The sequence below is a fragment of the Haliaeetus albicilla genome, chromosome 22 (genome assembly GCF_947461875.1).
Source record: "Haliaeetus albicilla chromosome 22, bHalAlb1.1, whole genome shotgun sequence".
In the NCBI taxonomy this organism is placed as follows: domain Eukaryota; kingdom Metazoa; phylum Chordata; class Aves; order Accipitriformes; family Accipitridae; genus Haliaeetus; species Haliaeetus albicilla.
The window spans coordinates 13,793,726-13,810,854 of record NC_091504.1 but is presented as its reverse complement, the minus strand read 5'-3'; the positions used below and the strand labels follow the sequence as shown (position 1 = coordinate 13,810,854).

At 46.0% G+C, this 17,129-nt stretch overlaps 3 protein-coding genes across 7 annotated transcripts in view; 1 reads left to right on the top strand and 2 right to left on the bottom strand.

Moving 5' to 3' along the window:
- Positions 1 to 5,942, bottom strand: part of CLEC16A (C-type lectin domain containing 16A) — an 87,041-nt gene extending 81,099 nt beyond the window's left edge. For all 5 annotated transcript variants that reach the window (XR_011329287.1, XM_069809944.1, XM_069809945.1 and 2 more), the window contains exon 1: positions 5,708 to 5,942. Coding sequence is in view for 4 of the 5 variants with exons in the window: in XM_069809944.1 (XP_069666045.1) it covers positions 5,708 to 5,787 (80 nt within the window). In the remaining variant the exon portion in view is untranslated. The remainder of the gene's footprint in view (positions 1 to 5,707) is intronic.
- A 1,140-nt stretch (positions 5,943 to 7,082) lies between these two features.
- On the bottom strand, positions 7,083 to 8,033 carry LOC138690382 (proline-rich protein 2-like). Its single transcript, XM_069809327.1, has one exon. The coding sequence runs from the start codon at positions 8,031 to 8,033 to the stop codon at positions 7,083 to 7,085; it is 951 nt and encodes a 316-aa protein (XP_069665428.1).
- On the top strand, positions 7,506 to 16,892 carry DEXI (Dexi homolog). The gene is made up of 2 exons (XM_069809941.1): positions 7,506 to 8,575; positions 16,231 to 16,892. The coding sequence occupies exon 1, from the start codon at positions 8,032 to 8,034 to the stop codon at positions 8,311 to 8,313; it is 282 nt and encodes a 93-aa protein (XP_069666042.1). The 5' UTR covers positions 7,506 to 8,031; the 3' UTR covers positions 8,314 to 8,575; positions 16,231 to 16,892.
- The last annotated feature ends 237 nt before the right edge of the window (positions 16,893 to 17,129 follow it).

The following is a 17,129-nucleotide window of genomic DNA, read 5'->3' as shown; positions in this document are numbered from 1 at the left end:
TGCACAAGGACACTGAGAGGTGAACAACTCTCAGAAGTTCACAGTTTTAACAAACTTGATGTACCACATGCTCCCTTCACCCCCGCCCAAATCAGCAATGTGATAAAGCCTACATCATATTAAGGTTAACCTACCAGACAGCAGAAGAAAGAAGAAGAAAAAGGGAAGAGATGGCAGGAAGGTGAAAAAGATTGGCTTTTCATAATCTTCAGTAAAAAATTTTCTCTCCCTCTTCACACTGTTTTTTTCCCCTCATAAATCAATACTCGTTTTCCAAATCCAGAACAGAAACTGCTCAGATTGAAGCCATTCTAGAAAAAGTTGATTCATAGCCATCTCCTACAGTTGTAACTGCCTGGTCATGTGCCGTACCATAACAGAAGTCACCAAATCTCAAGTCAAAAAGCGCCTGCAAATCCTCTTCAACTAATCTGAAAATCACGGTTCAAGATTCCTTCTATGGAGACTGACAGTGTGACAGCTTACAGTGAAGATGTGAGAGCTTAAGTCTGACTACCTGTGAGAATTCCCAGGGCTTTCTGAAAAAGCACATGGCACACAAGCCCTGCAAAAATTTCCTGTTATGGCACTTTATGTATTACCAGGACAGTGAATCAAAAGACAGAGCAAAAAACTGAGCATGCACCAGTTAATGGAACAGTGACAGAAGGCTTCCTGGGAAGCAAGGATTCAGCACGTGTAGTGGTTGCTCTGGAAGATGAAAATGCCCCCCTTCTGTCTCCCTTTACTTAGCTTTTATATCTGAGCTGATGTCATATGGTATGGAATATCTGTTTGGTTGGTTTAGGTCAGCTGTCCTGGCTATGTCCCCTCCCAAGATCTTGCCCAGCCCCAGCCTGCCATTGGGGGGGGGGTGTGTGTGTGTGTGTGTGTGCGCAAAAATGTTGGAGAGACAGCCTTGATGCTGTGCCAGCACTGCTCAGCAGTAGCCAAAACACTGGTGTGTTATCAACACCCTTCTAGCTACTGATGCAGAGCACAGCACTACGAGGGCTGCTATGGGGAGAATTAACTCCATCTCAGCCAGACCCAATACAGCAATCTGTATAGTAAGTATTTTTTCCTGAGAAAGTTAAAGAGAGTAATTAACACTACACTACTTCACATATTTTACTCTATTTATTTGAAGTCATATATAAATTATTGCATCTGTGAACATATATTCCTCATTAAGTTACATTATGCAAACTTGGGAATAAAGTTTACTTCCACAGCAGAACTCTGGGAATGGGAAGCAGTGGGAAGACTTACATGCTATTACCTCACCTTGGGAGTCTATGGAACATAGAGCATTACAGATGCAAAAAGCAAGAAACATTTAATAGTCAGGAATACAGTAACTCCAAATTAATTTACTTAATATCAACATTACTACAAAGTTCCTTGATTTGCTAACACAATGATGCACTTAGGGCTTTACTTTCAAGCTATTCCTTTATCTACTTACTTGAAAATGCATGAGAAAGCACACACATACTTGTTTCTCTTACCAGGCATGTAACATACCATATCATGAGAATACAAAGTATCACACAAAACCGGTATTCTTACATTTACATAAATCCTCAAAGCCTATCTTGAAATGCTGATTACAAAGGGGTCAAGTTTGTGCTCCAAAATGCTGAACCCTCAAAGAGGAGGTTTTTGTCATCTCTGTTTGAACACAGTCTTCAGATGTAGAGACAAACAAAAACCTAACAAAACTCCACCATGCAGGAAGTGTCGAAGCACCTGAAACCATCGAAATCAGTGGGACATTTTGCCAGCAACTTGACAAAATTCTGAACATTTTTCTGGTACAAACTATGCTCAAAGGGATAACATCATAACTCATGAATATAGAAAGTGTGTATTAATGACTTTTCTACTTACTGCTTACAAAAATACACTAAACCAGATAAGAGTTTAGGAAGGAAGTAAAGCACTCAAATATTAAAACCCCAGACTTAACCATAACATGCTTGCTTCTTCATCCTGCCTGTAACTATGTAATTACATACTGTTCTCATAGAGGAAACTCAATGTATAGCATGGACAGTACTTCAGGAAATGAATCAGCTGTGAAACAAGTCTTCAACCATACATGTTTATGGACACTGCATCTGACCAAGTCATGAGAAATGTTCAGCACCCAACCCTAATGGTATAAAACCTTTTGTGCAATCAGTATGCAATTAAAATACCAAGTGTGGAAGCAACAATGGGAAACATACTTGAAGGTAACAATAGGGCTTTGTAAAATACCTCTTAGAAAAGTAGGAAAAAAATTTGCATCTAGAAACAAAGATACTACGCTTAAGTTCCAAAACCTTTCACTTTAGCAGGAACACCAGAGATATCAGAGGAACTCTTCAGAAATGGTTAAGATATCACCAGTTAAATACTGGGAAAAATGACATCAATCCTCTTCATCCCTTCCAATGCAAAGTCAAAGTTTGTAGACAGATGGGGAAAAAAAGATACAGTTATGCTTTCAAGTTCTGACGATGCACCTGCTAAGGTTAGACTATCCTCAACTGGGCAATATGAAAGACTTTTGGTACTTTAACCACAGGTCACAGCTCCTAAGGTGAGGAGCTTCAGAAGCAGAGTACAGTGACTATCACAGTCAGCAGCTGGACAGAACTGTAAGAAACTCTGACCTACACAAGAATGCCTGGCTTACATGTAAAGGTAGGCCACAAAGAAAGAGAAGAACATGCAGCTCGTGAGAAAGTACTAACTTCAAGTTTGTGTAGCAAGACAGACTGTTGCCTAAAACAGCCTAAATTTATTTGCTTTTAGAACTGGAATCATATAATAAACAGAGCAGAGGACTATACAAAGGGAATAAAAAAAAGCCGCATTTTAAACTGCTGGATGCCACCCTTAAGAAGTGGATTCTGGCCTTGTTTCACACACAATTTCATGTAAAGGTAAACAAGTCATTTCAGACCACTTTTCACAAGCAATCAGTAACATTGTTCCTGTTTCCAGAATATTTAGGCTTTCTCCTTTTATTAAGTTATTGACATTCCCTCAATTACTAACCAAAGGGCACAAAAATATCAAGTTCTCTGAAAAGTAAGTCAGAAGCACTCGGGCAGCACATAGTACTATTTCACAGCCTCTCTAGATTGCAATTCAGTAACGTATTAGAAAGCTGGATTAAACTGTTAACTGTTTTCACTAAACAAAGAGACTGTATCAAAACACTTAATGCAAACAGCCTCACAATTTTCCTTTAGCCAATCCATTCTACGGCACGCTTGCAGAAAGACTGAATAGTAAAATTTCAAAAGCAAGCCTCAAACAAACTGCATTAAAGTTGATGGGAAAGGAAGTTCCAGATCCAACATTTACTGACAAAAAGCAGTAATTCTCTCAGTATTACTACACAGGTGTATTGTTTACAATTTAGACTAAACTCTACATTACGCATGTTAAAAAATAAAAATATTCCCGTAAGGATAACCCAGGCTAATTTCACTCTTGTAACATGGCCTAATATACCTTTTATAGGGCAAGCTAGTCTGTAATAGCACGGTTGGTGCGCCCTACTCAACTCATTCACATGGAACACAACGTGGGGTTTTAATGAGTTGAAAAGATGAGAATGCAGACAGCTCACAAGATGGTGAGCTTATCAAGACTGACTTTCTTTCACGACCTTGAAACGAAGGTTCTTTGCCCCTTTTTCCTTTTGTTGCTTTACCTGCTTCAACTGCTACCTTGGAAAAGCCCTAAATTTCATTTTACCACTAGGTAGCTCTAGAAACTGAAATTCATACAGCCTAGCTAAAAAAACACTTAAAATATACAAAGCCTAAACATATAAAAGGTCTTGGCTGTCCTTTACATACTACCATTTTAGATTTCATAATTAAAGAAATCGCATGCAAAATAGCAAACAAACCAAAGCTAGTATTTTAGTAGAGGACTATATACTTCAATTCTCAGATAAGAAGTCAAGCACAAGCCACAACTCTTACAGCCTAATTCCCTTTTGCTGCAAATCAAACAGGGTATCACTTTTTCTACCCTCTGTGGCCCCAAGAGAACATACGATGATATTTTTCTTGCCTGAAATATTTTAACATCCTAAAGTCTCCCTCTTGCCAGCCTTGTTCTAAACTTAAACTTGGTTCCTTCAAATTTCGTCATGCACCAGCATTCTTGCTCTACCTTCAAGTGTAATATCAAAACCAGATAGAACTAAAGCTCCACAAGTGCTGAGTAGTACCCAACAACCACCCCTTGTATGTTAAATAGAACGTTCCTATGTTTATATCTGAGCATGACTTTTACCCTTTTTCCTGCAGTGCCAGATCACGTAAACTAACTAGTTCGACCTACTATGCTTCCAAAATTACTTTCTACAGTACCACTACCTCATCAGTTTTGTATTTACAGACTTGATTTCCCTGTCTTTGGTAAAAAGTAACGCATTCCCATTAGTCTTGCTGTTTTTTGACACTTTTCCAGTTTAGAGACAAGGACCAGAATCCATAAGTCATCTTGATAAAGTAATCGCAAGATCAAAATCTTGTATAAGTGCATCCTGCTCATGACTGTCAGATTCCATTCATGTCCTCCTTGTAATCTGACTAATCATTGAAAACTACCAGCCACTTATTTCTCAATGAGCTATGTATTCACAGTGATTTCACTTAGAAAATGCTTCCCCCCTCTTAATGACCTCCTTTTCTTTTTCAGTAGAAAGAGAAGCTGTAACAGTGGATCTCATTTTTCTCGCAATAGCAGAACCCTTAGAACAGAGAATTTAAAATTGTTTTATCCCTTGCCATCCGTCCAACTCTTCAGTTTCAGAGCTAGAAAAAAAACATTCCACCTTCCGCAGTCAGCAGTAATGCAAGGATATCCGACTCCGGAGACTACTGTTACAATTCTCAAGCTCAACAGCTTTACTTTTGTGCCAGCTGCTGAGCCGTCTAACCAGGGTACATCCCCTGGACCTGCAAAACCACCATCCCGACTACCATGAAACACTGCCGACTACTGAGATCCTCACAGACACGCCTCAAGAGGTGTACACTGTTTACAGGCTGGGACCAGGCTCCTCGCTTGCCCGAATTAGCCACTACTACCAGGAAGCAAAGTTGTCCCTCAATAGGAATGTGGTATTTCTTGTCTTTATCACCCCTTCCACTCTACTCCACTGAATGAGTCTGTGACATTATTAAAAATGAAACAAACACGTATCGCAGCCATGAGTGTGACATGACATCAGGGAACTGCGTCTGCCCTGAAGACATTTTGGAAGGAAGAGGCAGATTTCCGTGAGAAAGACACCGACCCACACCGCACACAGAGCCTCCTTCGCCGCTGCCGAATCGCTCCGGGAGCTTTCGGCTCGGGAGAGCTGCGCCAAAGCGCACAGGCGAGGAGAGGGCGAGCGACCGGCGAGCGGCGCCTGCCGAGCCGCCCCCCTCCTCACCCCCTCTCCCTCCGAGCCGCCCCGGCCCCGCTCCGCAGCCCCCTCCGAGAGAAAACCCTACCCCGAGCAGCTCCGCAGACGGAGCCCGTCCGCCTACCGGCCCCCGCGCCGGCTCGTACCCTCCGAGTCTCCTCACAACCTGGGAGAGCCGACCGCAGCACGGCTGCCCGCGACAGACCCCAGCCCCACCCCCCCGGCTCTCTTTCCCCTCACGGCTGCCCCCGAGCCCGCGGCCGGCTCCGCGCTTACTTGAGGTGGTCCAAGGAGTGGATGCTGCGGGCGGCCTTCCCGTGCCCGCCGCCCACCCAGCTCCGGGAGCGCCCGAACATGCTGGCGGCGAACGGCTGCTACGGCCCGGGGAGGGGGGCTCTAGGGCTTCATAGCCCCGCGGGGACGGGCGGGCGAGGAGCGAGCGGCGCCCGGGCGGGCGGAGACCGAGAAGGAGCCCCGACAGCCGCGGCCACCGGCGCACACAAGCGCCAAGGCGCATGCGCGGCCGGGGCACGCTGGGAAGGGAGGCTCCCCCCCCCGCCCCGCCAGCGCCGCGCGGACTGCGAGTCCCAGCAGGCACCGGGGCGGGGTGGGGCCGCTGTCCCTCAGCCGGGCGGGGAGGGTGAGGGGCGCGCGGGGCGACAGTTCCCTCAGATTCCCGCGCCGGGCGCCGTCTGGGCTCGGCCGCTCTCCCGGGACCCCCGGGCTGGGAAGGCACCTGCCGCGGACCGCCGCCCACCACGGCCCGTCCCCCGCCAGCCGCCGCGGCCCCGCCACACGCCTGCCACTTGCAAGGAAACGGGAGAGTCCCCGGGGAGCCCGGAGCTTTCTCCTTTCCTGTCAGGATTTCCACAGAAAAGTGGAAACGCGGGCCCTAAGCCGTCCTCCTCTGAGGGCCGCACTTCGGCAGTTTGTCTCAGAGTAAACCGAGCGGCAGCGTCGGGCAGGTGCTCAGCCCTCCGCGAGCGCCGCGTCCGAGCAGGAGAGCAGCGATGGGCCTCGAGGGCTGAGGGCCGCCCGCCCCTCCTAGAGCCGGAGGACTCGGCTCAGGTTTTTATGTAATCGATTCCTTCCCTCTGGCAGTTACGAGATAGATCTTGTCAGGTCGTGAGAGGGCTGTTAAGTCAGAAGAATGTAAGAGACCAAATTCAGCCTAAACAAAAAATAGCCTTTTAACCTGTCCACGTACCTCCCAAATACATTGTAAGTTGAGGTAAAATTTGGCCCCTGACATTCCTTGCTCACCTTCCGTAACTCAAAATTAAGCAGTTCTGACGGGCGCAGTTCTGACCAGAGGGGAATAGGATGCCGCAAGAGGCAGCGACAGAACTTGAGCTGCTGACATGCCTCTTGCTGAGGTTTTTCCAGTAAGGATTGCACACTTAGTTTTGCATCAGCTTAAAAACTAAATTAATTAAAGCAGAGCAAAGAGAACAGGGCCATTAATGAGTGTCTTGACCTGGTTTTAGACTTTTTTTCTTTAGCCGGATAAATAAACTAAATTAAGTAAAAGCTGAAGAGTTTGTCAGCCAGTGTCAAAAAACCCACCCAAACCCCAAGTTTAAAACCATGCCTTTGATTACATTTTGATACAGGTAAAACCTTGGCCAGCAAGGAAATGCCTCCGCCGAAGTCAAAAGGGGCCCGGGCCCGCACGGCTGCTCCGGGAGAGCAGAAAACGACTTCCCGGGGCAAAGACGCGGACGACACCTGCCTGCGCTGACCCCCCCCGGGGCTGCCGCGGGTGCCGAAGTGCTCGGGGAAGGCGAGGAGCGGGAAGGCGAGGAGCGGGGAGGCGAGGGTCGGGCGCCACAAGACGCCTCCCGTCCCCTCCAGCCCGACGCGGCCGGCCCTCGGGCAGGCGGAGCGGGACCCGGCCGCCGGTAAAGGCGGCGGAGGCGCCGGCGCCAGTCACGGCCGCTCCGGGCCAACCCGCAGCGCCGCGGGAGGGCGGCGCTGCCGGGGGACGCGGCGCGGGTAAACAGCCGCGGCATGCGGCGGGGGCAGGCGGCGGGGCGGGGAGGCGAGGGGGCGGGCGGACGGACGGTCCTGCCGGGCAGGCCGGGGCTTGGCGGGCTCGCTGACGGCGGCAGGTGCTCCGCGCCGACCGCGACAACGCGCCTGCGGGCTCCTTCCGCAAAGTTTGCGGGCGGGAGGAGGAGGGGAGCCGCGGCGGGACTGCAGCAGCCGGGCTGGAAATGCCCCTGAGGAGCCTCCTGCCAACGGCGGGGCTGCGGCAGCGCCGCTGAAGCCCGCGCTGGCCGCCCGCCTGCCGGGGCGCCTCCTCCTCCTCCGGGGAGGGAAGGGACCGAGCCGGCCCGCTCTGCGGCTGTGCCGCCTCCGCGCCCCTGCGGGGCTCGCCTCTTCCCGCGGTCCGGATCCGGCTCCGGCTCGGGGGTTTTGCCCTTTCCGGCCACCGGGCCTGCGGAGTGCGGTCCTGCGCGCCCCGCTCCCGGCTCCGCGCCGGCGCCCGCCGCTGCCGCCCGCCCCCTCCCGTCCCCCACGCCGGCCGGGCAGGTCGGTGCCCGCTGCGGCGCCCGCTGCCCCCGCCGCCGGAGCCCGCCGCAGCCCCGCACGGCTGCATGCCCGCCGCGGTCTCGGCACGTCTGGATTCGCTGGAGTCCTGGGCCTTCCATGCGCTGCTGGTGCTACCCTATATGTTTTACGTGGGCTTGTTCTTTGTCAACGTGCTGATCCTGTACTATGCCTTCCTGATGGAGTACATCGTTCTCAATGTAGGCATCGTCTTCCTGCCCGAGGATATGGACCAGGCTCTGGTGGATCTGGGGGTGCTCTCCGACCCTGGCTCCGTGCTCTACGAGACGGACAGCGAGCTGGATGTCTTTGATGGCTACTTGGAGTGACGCCCCGGGGCGCTCCGAAGCGACTGCGGGGTGACGCCGCCCGGCGCGGGGCTGGGGCCGGCTGTCCCGGCATGGCCGTAGCTCGGGGACCGCCGCGGCCCCGGGATGCCCTCGCTGCGTCTCGGCTCCTTCTGGACAGCACCTTCCCTTCCACATGCCGCCCCGCCTCCCCCCGTTGCAGAGGCGCGGCGGGGCGGGGGGGGGGCCCGGGACCCGCTGCCGCCGGGCAGGGCCGCGGAGACGCAGAGGGCTCGCAAGGCAAGTAAGTCATTTCCTCGGGCTCGTCCCGGGCAGCGGCCCGCGGGGCGCTCCCGGCGCCGCTCCGCCCGCCCGGCCGCCCTCCCAGCGCGGGCCCGCCGCGCCGGGCTGGGGACGGCGCTCCCCGGGACGGCGGCGGGGGGCGGAGGCAGGGAACGGCCGCAGCTGGTCGCACGGGCGAGCTTGGCGGGCGGCGAGGGCCGGGGCCGCGCTGCCTGCGGGGCGCTGAGCGCTGCCCGGCCCGGCCCCGGCGCCTCCTCCCGCCCGACACCCCCACGCAGAGCCCGGCGGGACACACACACGCACACAGCTGCGTGTCCTCTGCTGCGCAGCCAGGAGAGTGTCTTTCCCCAGGGACCGATTTTCACAGCGGTGAGGCACTGCAGCTGTCAGGCTCGGGGTTAATGTTTACAGCGGGTCCACAGCTTTGCTAATGCGGTCTTGAAAGCAGCTCCGAATCTAAATGAACATCCAGGCTCATATTTATTAAAATTCAGAGACCGTACTCGGGACGGAAACGCATCTTAATCAGATGCCCTTTAAAACCTCTGTCTCAGATAATAAGAAACCTTCCGAGCTCACCGTTCCTCTCACGTTAATCGTAGCCCGAGGGTTTGCTTGATCAATTTATTGTTGCACTTTTGAGTGATACTAAAACTCTGGAAATGTTGTAAGGATTTAGCATTTTAAAACAGTGGAATGCAGTTGGGAAGAAAATCACTATTTCTAGCTAGGACTTTCTGTGCCAAATGTATGGTAATGAAAACATTCACAGTTTAAATTAAAATGTGTTAGCAAATCTGCCAGTAGAAATTTTAGCAAAATATTGTCTGTAAATTTGAAAAACAGTTCAGGATACCTTTTTATTTTCTATTTGAAATGAGGGAAATAATAGGAAATTCTGCTGTAAGGTTACAGACATAACCTTGGTGAACATACTATACAAATACCTTTTAACATCAAGCTATTTTAATCAGTCTTCTAATCTAAAAAAAAAACAAACAAACCTTTCCTGTAGTGCTGTCTTTCATACAGGTTAAAACTATCTCCTAAATATTTCTATTCAGATTCCATATAAAGCAATAGTAGGTGATTTTGGTCAATAGCTTAGAAGGAAGAAATGGAAATTTTTGGTGTTGGAGTAACATTGATTGCACAAACACAGCTGAACAAAGCTTGGTCAAAGGCACATGGGAGCATAACAAGTGTGCGTGGGGGGGGGGAACAGATCTTTGTTGCTACTGAAGAAATCCCACTGCATATAGTTACTGCAAATGAAAGTCTCCATGCCAACTTTTGGTGGTCCATCCCAAGCAGCTAGATTAGAATCACTTCTGCTAGAATAGAAAGTCTGGAGCAGAACTAAACTCCCCACAAAACACTTCTGGCTACTTTTGTGGCTATCTCCTCTCCTCCCTTTTCAGCTGGGCAAATAACACACATGCTCTGTATTCCAGGAAGGAAATTCATAAAAACTAATAGAAATTTAAGCAAAATCTTTGGTGCAAAAGGCCCTAGCCATTTTTTCCCCCAAAATACCTTTCCCCAAACCCCATCCTCCAACACCATCTAATACAGGGATTAAAAAAAATGTTTGTAATCACTTTTTTGCTGACTAGGATTTGTCATGATGAGTTGCATCTAGTTTTCAGGAAGACCTAAGGAGAACAACAGACATCATTTTCCTCAGTGGATTTTTCCTACTATATGAACACATAGTTTGATAGAGTGTAGGGTCTGAGCACAATTCTGTTCAGCATAGAATAAATGGGCTTCTTAAAATTTTCCTTCATACTACTAGGATAAGCAGCTCTGCAAACCTCTTGATGTTCTAACTATAAAACCGTGTCACCTCCGTATGTAGAAATCAAAATGCAGAGGTCTTCACAAAGCTCAGAATTAAGTCTCAGTCCATATCCACCTTGAGCTAATAGAGCTCTGCACAGGTACCAGCTCCAGCCTTGATCCTTTAATTTGGAGGCTGTCATGTTAGATGGTGGTTTCCACTGAGAATCAAATCACAAATCCCTAAAGTTAGATCAATTATTAATAAGAGAGCAAAAAATATACTATTACTGTGCTTCATCTATTTATATGTTCAGTAATATTTATGCACGCAGCAATCAGGCCACAAATTGCATAATTATTTAGCTACCAGGCAAAGACTCAGCATGTCACCATGAAAAGGAATTTGTGTTAATATCCTGGTTACAGGTTTCTTCACTGTTCTGTGCCATTCTTTGTCACCAGCTCCCTAGCAAGGCAGGCAGAAGAGGGCCCTAATTTGGAGCTGTGTTTTCTGCTTTGGGAGCAGAAGTAAGGCACTGAAAGGGAAGATTTAAATCCCTTTGGTGCCTAGCCTGCAGTGACCCAAGTTCTGCATGAGTGTTAACCCATGCTCTCCGTAGGCCGAGGAAGGCTGCGCACCTGCCCTGTTCATTTAGACCCAGAAGTGCTGAGGATTCACCAGACACTGCAGGAAGAATGGGTCTCAGTTTTACCAGCAGAGATGAAAAATACATAGGCATACTCTTTGCATTAAATATAAGAGGAGTGTTCTTCATGTGACTCACCAGTGATTACTGAGATCTAAAAAGCTATGATTAGCCTTAGCTGAAACCTTGCAGTGTGCTCCTTGCATTTAGAAAGCAATGCCTTGCACCCAGGATGAGTGGCACTCATGACAGGAAAACAAAGGGGGCAAATCCCAAGAGGTGATCCTGCAAAATGTGGAAAGGCTAATTTAGATGTAAAAATAAAAGAGCATGTGGATCAGAAAAGCTCTGTTCTCTCTTGCAGCAAAATCCTCACTTGAATAAACTCAATAGGAGCAAAATTATGTGCAGGTTTCTGAGCATAATGGTGGCAGAGATTGAAGGTGGACAACTAAGCAGCTCAAAGAAGCTTCCTATCCTACTCAAATTGAGAAATCAATCTGTGTAAACTGAGCAGAATTGAGCTTGCTCATGTCATCTACTGTTTTAGTGTGAGTGTGCCAGGTTCTTTATTATATTTGAAATCCCCTGGAATAAGGTGATACGACTGTTCTCCTTGTACTTTCTTAAAATCAGATGTGACTCATCGTGAAGTACTCTAATCAGAAAGAAAATGAGCAAAAGTAATCAATAATGAAAACTGAATAGGAAATACTGGGTTTATTTAATCTTACAGTACAAGCATTATCTGTATTTTTTCATCAAGGTGAATTATGATGAATGTCTTCAGTGGGCAGAATCCAGCACTCAAAAACTTGTGACTCAGCACTTCTGCTGAATGCCAGCATCTAAATCCTGAATCAAAGAAATAGCTTTACTCACTAACTCATCAATATAGTGCCAATTAGAAATGCAGGCTCAGTGTCTATAAGAGACAGCATGGCCCAGAGGAGAGGGAAATCAGCACGCTGGACTCCTTCCTTTGTCTGCCACTGATGTCTTCTGTGAGCTTAACTCATTTGTGCCTCCGTTCCATCTCTCTAAGAGATGCCACGTAAGGAACACAGCAGAAGAATGTTACCAGTAGCAGTGTCAGGATACACGTAAACGCATCAGAACCCACCTCCTGACTTCTTCCATTACAGACTCTGAATCTTAAAAATAATGAGCACAGTGATCCATTACTTATTTTACCTTGCCATTTTTCACTATGCTCTTCCCTTATTTATAGAAATCTCCATGTAAAATAAAAAAAAAAAAGGTAGCTTGTTGACTCCGTGAATGATATCAGTCAGCTATTTTACATGAGTTACAGTAATAACAGGATTAAGAGCAATAGCTGTGATTTTCAGAACTCTGTTTTGAATTCTTAGATGTTATTAAAATTAATTGAAGTTGAGTACTCAAACTCACCTCATAGCTCTGCTTTCAAGAAACTTTTATACTCTGACTCTTCTTAACAGGAATTCCATCCTAGATGGAAGGAAGACAAAATTGTGGTTAACTGATGAACTGTCCATACAGACTCATTAACCACAGCCATGGACGGTCCTAAGTGATTTTCTACCAAATGTATTCATTTATATAATTCAAAGAGAGGAGGCAGGTTTTCCAAAAGCTGCTGTTAATAACATTAATTAAAATGAGGCATAGAAAATAAAGATACATTCAATTTAGGATAGAAATAGTTCAGGCGTGAGTATTTCATGTGTTAAAAGCCCCAGCCACAAGTGATTTTAAAGAATAATTTAAAAAAATAATTTCTGTAGTTCTTCCCTACAAAAATGAAGCTCACTGTAATCAACTTGCTTCAATAGGTGGCAATAGCGAATTACTAGTTTTAAGCTGTCAAAGGAATTAAGAAACAAATCCAATTTAATTCTTCATGTTTGTTTCCTCTGGAGGAGGGGCAAAGTGAACACTGTAGTTCAGCTAGCAACTAGCAGTCCTAAAATAGAAGAGAAGAATCTTTTGTTTAGAGACATCTAGTTTGTATATTTGGCCAGTCCAACTCTTTGCATTTGTCCCCTTGTGATGATTCTAGTTTATATGGAGTACAACTGTCTCAAAGAATTAAATAGTACATAGAAGTGGCTAAATCTTTCCATTTCTTCAGGGAAACTGTCAAACTGTCTTTCTCTTCCCAGCTGAGTTTTCATACTTTGGCCATAAACTTGGGAAAAAAAATAGCTGAATAGGTTGGATGATGCTCTCTGAGGACACAAGCATATTTCTAATATATGTGATAAAATGGGTAAAGACTTACAGCAGCCATATATGGAAAATAATGGTGTAATGGAAAATTATGATGTGCACTGAATGATCTATTGCTGGGTAAAGCTGTAGCTCAGTTTATAGACCTAAAGCTGTATACTCTTTGAAGAGCCAGAAAAAAAGACCTGAGACTTGCTCAGACAGTAGAGCTCAAATAGGCCATGAGATGTGAAGCACGCTCTTGCAGAAAGTCAGGAAACAGAAAGCAGACAATGTCAGGATGTGAAACAGAGTCACTGTGTTTCCTTTGGTCCAGCCTGAATTGTGAAGAACAATAACTTCACAGACAGAATTAACAAAAATACCATGACTGATTTTCTTCTAATGCTAGAGTTATGCTATAACAGCTGTACTGTTAAATGCTTACAGGTGTCTTTTAGCCTATTGGAAGACTTCAGTTCTGAGATTTTAAAAATAATTGCTACCTTTTCATTTTCCATTTTTTTTTGAAATATTTGAAATTTTCTGTTAAAAATTAGGTTCACATGAAATTCAAAGGACAGGCTTCTAATCAGCTGAATAGAAAGGCAAGATTGAATATCCTGATTAATTGTATCATTCACATCCCATTTAATATCTGCCACTACAAATTGCAGTCTTAGACTAGCAGCTCTATAGCAATATTTGAAACTTCCATTAGACAGCTTTATACTTCACTTTATACTATACTTTATACAGGCCCGATGATACATTTTGCTGTGCTATTTTTAAGTCAGCCTAGAATTTGATCTACAATGCAGAATACTAACAATCTCCCTGAACTGTCTGCTGTAGATCGAAGTTTTTGGTTTAACTTGGGAAGCGATCAGATAAACATAAAATGAATAACCTGTTAGAGCTCCTGTTTCCCCTTTTCTTGTTCTTAGTTTGAGAGAGGATTTTGAGCATACGATTACTGTTAGCAGGGTACTGTAGTGGATAGACATTTGACAGAAATACCTCACTGGACACAAAAGTGCTTCTTGTTTCTGACCTAGCATCTGCAGTAAGTGGCACACAGGAACGTACGAAATGTCACGATGAGTCAGACCACAATCACCCAGCCCTGTGTTCTGCCTCTGACAGGGGCAGCGGATGCTCTCGGGGACAGCACATGACCTTGACCAAAATCTGCAGTCCGTTCTCTTTGTGCTTTCCAGAATTCACAGTAGTAGAATGAGGCATGTTAGAGGGCACGTTGCTGCCCAGCCCTTTAGCAAATACTTTCCAAACCCGCCACATTTTGCCCAATGTTAGGGAATCCTTCTGGAGTTCCTTGCTATCAGTACAGCATCTGAATACCTGGAAGAGCTTATTTTCTGCAGTCTTGAAGATTTCTCTGTTCACTCTCTTCTCTGGGTCACTAATGGTGATGTTGAATAAAAGTTGGTCCCTGGTATACCCTGCTACTGACTTCTTTCCTACCAAGGCTTACTCCTGGCTTCCAATCTCTTAATCTGCTTTCAATCCATAGAAGAACGTTTCCCCCAGTACTGTGTCAACCTGTTTGCTTTTGGCTTCTTGTCACGCCTTTGTTAATGATACCATATTCCTCAGTCTGTCCATGCTCACGCAGAACATGTGCCATGGCGTTTCATTTTTCATTCAGACTCCTCGCAGATTCTGTTACGCCTTCTGCACCTGGAATGGTGGCAGCCGTCCCGCCTCGAGACCCCTTGTGCCAGACAACCTGACATACAATCTGCTGAGCCTCTGCTCCAAGCCCAGAAAGTGAAGAACAGGAGAGAGGCTGTGTTTTGCCCTGCAGCCCAGTGAGAGCCTTTTCATAGAGCTCCATGCTTAAAGCAGATCCGTTAGCAGGTGTGCTATGGCTTTGTACCACAAACTCCCTTCCCATTATACAGCCAGATTGGCGCCGTTACTGCGTAGGGTCGCCTGCCTTTCCACGCTGCGCAGGCCTGTAATTCCTATAAAGGGGAAGGAGGGAAGAGCTGTCCTTTCAGAGACTTGCTCCACACAGCGCAGGAGATCTCCGGAGCTGCAGGCAGGCAGGGGACCTCCTCTTGGTCTTCTGTACCTCGACTCTTCTTCAGCACAGATTCATCCCCAGGCAATCATCCCCTCTCAGAGCTGCACCATTCTACGCTATATTAATTAGTCATCTGTAAAGTCACAAGACCAAATGGATACAGTCACTAGTGCCCAGCATCTCCATAATCCACAGCTCTGGTTCTACTTAAAGAAGGCTTCTCAGCCCTTGTTCACATCTGATGATAGTAAAAAATCACCTCTTAACAGCTGTCGGATACTTTGATGCAGTCAAGGCAAATTAGATAAACTGGCATAAAGCAATATAACAGTAATTTATTCTTGTCACTAAGACCAACATGTTATTTAACTCTGTAACTACTTACCAGTGGATCCAAAATGCTTTGAACAAAGTGACTCTAAAGAAGAAAAAGAGAAAGTGACCAAAATCAGAGGCTACATCAAACATAGGCGAGACTTAACACAATTATACAAAAAATAACAACAGTCTAATGAACAGTATCTGGTTAAGAAAACTGTAGCCAGTTCAAAAATCAGTTTTAATAGGTAGGTGTAATGATGTCAAACCTAGCATAAAATAGGCTATCCCACTGTATGTCACAGCTGGTTGCAGTCTCTTAAGAGTAACCCTTACTGATTGATGTGATGGGCTGTGGTTGACAGCTTATTTTTATACCCCTCACACTAATATCTTCATGCCTCTGTTAAAATTACACTAAGGACTAGTGTGCTTTGACATTAACAGGGACTGTTACATTGATTTCTCAGAAAGGTTGTTCAGGCCTTTACTTCTCAAAGAATTATCATCCATAGTTTTCAACAGGTTTGGGTTTTTGTTTTGTTTTGTTTTGTTTTTAAAGAAGTCAATGGCATGGTACTATATCTAACCTAGACAGCAACTTCTCTGTTCATTTTAGGTATAGAGGGTTACTCTGTATTTTATGTGTTTTCTTTTAAACAGATTCATTAAACACCTGAAATGGATTATGACCAGGTTAATGGATCAAGTCATGCAAAGACACTATACTCTGAAATACAGAGATGAAAAGAAGGACAAGGGGACAACAAGAAGAGTTGTCATCACACCTTGTCAGTTGTGTGACTTTTCTCCATGGTCATTGCCTCTGGAGTGTGCACTAACTGCAGTGATTCATGCACCATACTGGGCTTCCATAGGTAATTTGGGGATGGACTGTATGAACAAATAGTATAAACTATGTTCTGTTATAACAGAAAATCAAGATGTTACTCAGATTTGATAAACTTTTGAATAAATACCATGTCACCCATATGGACACACTCTACATACTGCTTAAGCAAGTTTTACAATCACACATTGAAAACTCTACCAGCCAGTAGTTGAAAGACAGTGCTCTCTCAGGGGAAAATACACAAGAGTGACTGCAAGGAGGTTCTGTTCAGGGCAGTATTACGGCAAGAACTGTGCTAGAAAGATATTTTATTTAAATCGTGAGTTTTGAAATAGATCAGAGAGTGAATTTTATATGTCAGGTGGATTCATTATCTAATACAAGATACTTTGCAGATTGTTTAAGCTTATGTTCCTATGTACAGCTGTGAAAGCAATACAATAAAGACTGACCTTTTCCATGAAAAAGTTAAGCAGTCGTGTTGGAGTTGTTCTTTTTCAATTTGAACAGAAAATAATTGAAATAAGCTTTCCAGGAAATTCCAGTTTTCCTACAGGTACCTGCAAGTAGTTGCAGATTGTTGAGATGGCCAGCATGTAGGAAATCCTTCTCATGAACAACTACTAAAAAAATCAGACCTGAGCTGAAACACCAGGAACTGCACACTGTGGTGGGGGGTGGGGGGAAACCCCATGCTATTGAGGACAGG